The 6,438-nt window shown below is 38.3% G+C and overlaps 1 protein-coding gene across 1 annotated transcript; it reads right to left on the reverse strand.

Moving 5' to 3' along the window:
• Positions 2,138-5,364, reverse strand: LOC109129463. The gene is made up of 3 exons (XM_019237714.1): positions 5,155-5,364; positions 2,914-3,635; positions 2,138-2,576 (listed from the first exon to the last, which is right to left on the reverse strand). The coding sequence occupies exons 1-3, from the start codon at positions 5,362-5,364 to the stop codon at positions 2,138-2,140; spliced, it is 1,371 nt and encodes a 456-aa protein (XP_019093259.1).

The raw sequence follows: 6,438 nt of genomic DNA on the forward strand, positions 1-6,438 counted from the left end.
CAACATTAAGTGATGGAGAAAGAAAAAGTTTCCAAGGAACAAAGGAGTTTACCACTCTCAATAAAAGATAAAAGATTTCTTGATTGCTTGATGTTTCTCAAATGAGATTACATTTGCTTATAAATAGATAGAAAACTTGGTCACAAAACTAAGTATTTCTTAAAACTAAAAAGACAATAAAGATAGTAAGTTGAATGAAGATTCAACTCTTGCTTCATGTATCCCTTCCTCCAAAGTGACTTTAGGTGCATGTATCTCTATTTTCGTCACTCGTCTTTGACCACAAAATAAAGTGATTTTTTTGGGCTTTCTTGGGTTTGTATTAGGCTCAAAGTGGGCTGGACTTGATAGATATTATACCTAATACAATTTCTCATGTTCTCTTTGCTCCAAATATCTTCAAATATCAACTGAACAGCTCCAGCAAGCTGTTTGGTCCTTGCCCTTGTCATTGGTCCAAACAGGTACAAGCATAGCATCCTTGGGAACAAGCTCAGCTTCCACTTGATCATCCTCATTACTTCCCATTATCATATCATTCCCCTCCTCTTTAACAGGATTTTTCCTCAATCCGGACCATCTGCAACAAATGGAGCCAAATCAGAAACATTAAAAATGGAACTCACTTTGTACTTACCTTGCAAATCAAGCTTGTAAGCATTGTCACTGATTTTCGTCAAGATTTTGAATAGACCATCGACCCTTGGCATTAGTTTAGACTCTTTTTCAGCTGGGAAACGTTCCTTTCTCAAGTATATCCACACTAGATCTCCCACTTCGAAAACCAGCTGTCGTCTTCCTTTGTTTGCTTGCTTCTCATAATGCTTTGTCCTTGCTTCAATGTTGAGTCGTGCTTTCTCATGAATCTGCTTGACAAGTACAGCTTTCTTTTTCCCATCCATACTAACTCTTTCACTCAAAGATAAAGGAATTAGATCCAAAGGTGTTAAAGGATTAAAACCATAAACAATTTGGAAAGGGGAATACTTAGTAGCAGAATGAACTGAATGATTATATGCAAACTCAACATGAGGCAAACAATCTTCCAAAGATTTAATGTTCTTAATGATAGCACGCAAAAGTGTAGACAAAGTCCTATTCACTACTTCAGTTTGTCCTTTAGTTTAAGGATTACAAGTAGTTGAAAACAACAACTTAGTCCCTAACTTAGACCAAAAAGTTTTCCGGAAATAGCTTAAGAACTTAGTATCTCTATCAGAAACAATAGTTCTAGGCATGCCATGCAATCGAACAACTTCTCTAAAGAATAAATCAGCAACGTTTGAAGCATCATCAGTTTTGTGACATAGAATGAAGTGTGCCATCTTAGAAAATCTATCAATAACCACAAAGACAGAATCTCTACCTCTCTTGGTTCTAGGTTGTCCTAGCACAAAATCCATTGAAAGATCAGTCCAAGGTTCAGTAGGAATTGGTAATTGANTGGAGTATACAAACCATGGGGTTGTACTTTAGACTTGGCTTGCTTGCAAGTGACACACCTTCCGCAAATTCTTTCCACATCTCTCTTCATATGCGACCAATAGAAGTGATCATGCATAACACTAAGCGTATTGGCAACTCCAAAATGTCCCATTAATCCTCCTCCATGAGCTTCTCTGACAAGTAAATCTCTCAAAGAACAATTAGGCACACACAAACGATTTTCATAGAATAGAAATCCTTCATGCTGAAAGTATTTTCCATGAGCAAACTTTTCACAAGCTTGGAAATCTTCTCTGAACTCAGAATCAGTATCATACATTTCTTTAAGTTGTTGAAAGCCTAACAACTTAGCATCAAGAGAAGAAATGAGTGCATACCTTCTTGACAAAGAATCGGCAACAACATTGTCTTTACCTTGTTTGTATTGAATGACATATGGAAATGTCTCTATGAACTCAACGCATAGAGCATGGAGCTTGTTTAGCTTCTGTTGACCTCTCAAGTGCTTTAGAGACTCATGATCTGTGTCAATCACAAACTCCTTCGGCCAAAGATAGTGTTGCCAAGTTTGTAGAGATCTAACTAAGGCGTACAACTCCTTGTCATAAGTTGGATAATTCAGGGTTGCTCCTCCAAGTTTCTCACTGAAATAAGCAATGGGCCTCTTCTCTTGCATCAACACAGCTTTAATTCATACACCAGAAACATCACATTCAATTTCAAAAGTTTTCTTAAAATCTGGGAAAGAAAAAAGTGGTGCAGAAGTTAGTTTTTGTTTCAAGAGTTGAAATGCTTCTTCTTGTGCTGTCTCCCATTTAAATCCAACTTCTTTCTTGATATCCTCTGTGAGAGGAGCAGCAATGGTGCTGAAATCCTTCACAAATCTCTGGTAGAAGTCGGCAAGACCATGGAAACTCCTGACTTCACCAACCGTTTTTGGACTTGGCCACTCTCGAATTGCCTTTACCTGCTCTTCGTCGACCTTAATGTCCTGTGCACTCACAACAAATCCTAGGTAAACAAGGTTATCTGTGCAAAAAGTGCATTTCTTGGAATTGACAAACAGTTGCTCCCTCCTAAGAACATCTAAAACAGTTTTCAAATGCTCTACATGGTCATCTAGGCTTCGACTGTATATCAAGATGTCATCAAAATACACAACCACAAAAAATCCTATGAATTCTCTCAAGACATAATTTATTAACCTCATAAAAGTACTAGGTGAATTTGTTAACCCAAAAGGCATCACAAGCCATTCATATAACCCATGCTTACTATTAAATGCAGTTTTCCACTCATGTCCCTCCTTCATACAAATTTGGTGATATCCACTCTTAAGATCAATTTTAGAAAACACACATGACCCATGTAACTCATCTAGCATGTCATCTATGCGAGGGATAGGGTGATGATACTTTACAGTAATATTGTTGATGGCTCTGCAATCAACGCACATTCTCCAACTACTGTCCTTTGTTTGGCAAAAGTAACACCGGCACAACACATGGACTCATGCTTTCCCTAATGTATCCCTTTTCCATGAGCTCACTGACTTGTTTCTGCAGCTCCTTTGTCTCCACAGGATTGGTTCTATAGGCTGGCATATTCGGAAGTGAAGCTCCTGGGACAAAATCTATTTGATGTTCAATTCCTCGAATTGGTGGCAAACCATCTGGATTTTCTTCAAGAAAAACATCGCCATAGTCCTGCAAAAGAGAAACAATATTGCTCGGAAGTTCCGGCTCAAGATTAGTCAAACTCATGAGAGCTTCCTTGTACATGAGCACAATTATAGGTTGATTCAAAAAAAAAGCTCTCTTAATCTCACTTTCTCTAACAAAGAAGTTAGATTGTTTCACGTGGTTATTCTCAAAGGCCTTTTGCTGGATTTTTCTCAAACTCTCACTCTCTTCTTTATGGTTTTTAGTGTTTAGGGGTTCACTCACATTGTTCTTTCCAAGTTTCAGCTGATCTTCGTAGACCTCTTGTGGTGTTAATGGAACTAGTGTGATCTTCTTCCCTTTGTGCTCAAAAGAGTGTTTGTTGGTGTAGCCATCATGATTAACCTTGCGATCAAACTGCCATGGCCTTCCCAACAGAATGTGACTTGCTTCCATGGGCAATATATCACACAACACTTCATCTTCATACTTTCCAATTGACAAGGAAATCAACACTTGCTGGTTAACCTTCATATTCCTTTGGTTATTCAACCATTGAAGATTATATGGCCTGGGATGCTGATATGTTACAGTTTTGACTCACTTTGACCCCGTTTATTTGATAGTTTTGTAGTTGTTTGAGTCCTTTTCAGGTTATAATAAGAGGCTAGGAAGCTAAAAGCAAGGATTGGAACAGCAGGAGCAATCGGAGCAGAAAGGAGTTGAATTGGAGCAGAAAAGCTGATTTTAGACCCAGGAGCACATGCTCCCGATTTCCGAGCACATGCTCCCAACTCTACGGTTTCATGACGACACGTGGCAAGCATCTAGGCGCCGATTCCCTGCCTAATTCCCCTTATTTTAGGCGATCCTTTGTGAGAGAAAGAGGGCTGAGATCGCTTTTTAATAGGGAGATTTGAATTTGGAATCTTTCCTTATTTTTCTCTACTTGTATGCTATTTAACCTAGGGTTTTTAGGAGAGAGGATATACCTTTTCTTTTTGTTTTGGAGCGACGTTTTTGTGAGAGGAAGAAGAGCGGCTACCTTGTGAAGCATTCTCTGAACCCTTTTTATTTTTATGTCATTGAATTTCTCATCTTTTGCTGTTATTCATTTCTCTATGTCTGAGTAGTTTTCTTTGCTAGATTAGGGGTTTCAAAAGGGGTTTCATGGGTTAGCAACAGAACACAAATAGGGCTTTATATAATCGATTGTCTTCACTATTGTTAGACTTAATGCTTAGGTTGATTTGATCACCCAATCTATGATTCTAGGTTTATCTATTCATCAAAAGTGTAATAGGTTGCTAGAAAAGACATTAGTGGGCAAATTATCCTAGACCTGCGAAAGTTGATGTGTAGGTGATTTGTGAACTTATCATTCCTGTTCTTTAATGCTTGTCTGCGATTCTGGGCTCAAACGACAGTTTAGGGTTTATGGACCGCCGAGCATGTGCTCCGGATGTCTGAGCACGTGCTCCGCGTTTCCGCACAGAATCGATCAGATAGAGTTATTGATACCATGACAGTGGATCAGTTTATATTTATGTTTGAGTTCAAGATTGGTACTTAATCTATGCCCTAAATAGTTGTTTAGTTGCTATCTCTGAAATTCCCGAGAATTACCCCTGATCTAGTGTTTTGCTTATTGCCTTTTTATACCGTTTTAATCGCGTTACTGTTACCAAACAAACCCAACTTTGAATTATCTTAGCTTGAAATTGAACCAATATAACCATAGAGTAAAACTTGGTCTTCCTGGGATTCGACCCCTAAGTACTACTTCTTTGCTGTGCACTTGCAGTAGGAAAATAGGGTTTAAAACTCTGTGTATCAGATGCTTCTTTGTATCCAACTTTAGCTTCTCCACCAAAATAGTGCTTGCAACATTAGTACAGATTCCTCCATCAATGATAAGATTGCACATTTTATCATTCACCAAACACCTTGTGTGGAACAAGTTTTCTCGTTGTTGTACTTCCTGGATCTTGTCTTGCATCACTAAATCTCTTCGTGTAACCAACAATTTTTCCTTTGTAGCACAAACCTCATGTTCTTCCAAAGATGAAGTGGAATCACATTCTTTCTCTTCCTCGGTTTCAACCTCTCCATTCTCCATCAATATCTTGGTTCGCTGGTTTGGACATCGACAAGCATAGTGTCCTATCCCATGACATCTTAAGTAGTGGATATCTCGATTCCTTGTGTGAGTAGCCTCAGCTTTTCCTTTTGACTCTTGTCCAGCAACAGTTGGCATAGCTCCCACAATTGGTTTGAAGTCTGTCCCGACTTAGTAATTCATCATTAATTACACTTGGACCCAACTTAATCATTCTGCAAAAAGAATACACTATGCATAAGCATCAAAAGAGCATAACTCTGTAACAGTTACAGGAAAAATATAACTGAACAACTTACCCAAGTGTTCTATGCCACGCTGCAAAAGAATCGAATCAAACATAAGAAACGAACACCAAAACAGAATCCTTTTCATTTTCACCCTCGTTTCGAGGACTCAGATTTTTGAAGTCATCTTTGCACAATACATTTTGTGTAGGATCAAACCCAAGTACATCTGTTTTTTGAGATAGGTGTCCTACTGACTTTTGTAAAAGTTCTTGTGAATCCAAATTAAGATCTATTTCTCTATGATGAGTGAAAAGATCATCAACTAAAAACATTTCATCCTGTCAATACAAAAAGTTTAACAAAAATATTAACACTTATTATTACATCCACGTACATACATATCCGATTACAAATTCTTTTAGATACTAATACAAAAAAACGCAAACATAGCATAAAGATTTAAGTCTTACGTACCACAGATTTACTCTTCTTTTCTGTTGGAATGGATGGTTGCTCAACCGTGGCTCTTGTGCCTATTGTAATTCCAGCTGAAGATATAGTATCCATCAACAGTGAGACATCCTTTTCTATTTTTTCCAATCGACTGTCAACCTTCTTCTCAAAACTCGAGAAACAAGTCTCAAACACATTAATAAAAGACTTCATTTTTTTACTTTTCAATAAAAAAGGCATAAAAGAATTACCAAAAGAATGAGGCTTCTGGAGAGTAAAGTCACCGGCGAGTGGAGCGGCCGGGTATTGGAAGTCGTCGGTTGAAGATAGCTTATGGAGTTTAAAATCGCCGGTGAGTGAAGCTACCGGAGAACTGAGGTCGCCGGTGAGTGAAGCTACCTACCAATGGTAGATCCATTATTGGCAATGACAAAGAAAAAAATTGGAAATAGATTTGGGGATAGAATTGTGTCGAGAGAGAGAGAGAGAGAGAGAGAGAGAGAGAGAGAGAGAGAGAGAGAGAGAGAGA

The sequence above is a fragment of the Camelina sativa genome, chromosome 16, assembly GCF_000633955.1.
Source record: "Camelina sativa cultivar DH55 chromosome 16, Cs, whole genome shotgun sequence".
NCBI classification, from domain to species: Eukaryota; Viridiplantae; Streptophyta; class Magnoliopsida; order Brassicales; family Brassicaceae; genus Camelina; species Camelina sativa.

Excerpts from the sequence above, each read along its gene's own strand:
- LOC109129463 (XM_019237714.1), bottom strand. The coding sequence starts at position 5,364 with ATGCCAACTGTTGCTGGACAAGAGTCAAAAGGAAAAGCTGAGGCTACT. Across the intron at positions 3,636-5,154 it reads CATCTTTGGAAGAACATGAG|GTTAACCAGCAAGTGTTGAT; the intron begins GTTTGTGCTACA and ends AGGAATATGAAG. Across the intron at positions 2,577-2,913 it reads CTTTTGCCAAACAAAGGACA|TCGAAGCCTAGATGACCATG; the intron begins GTAGTTGGAGAA and ends CTTGATATACAG.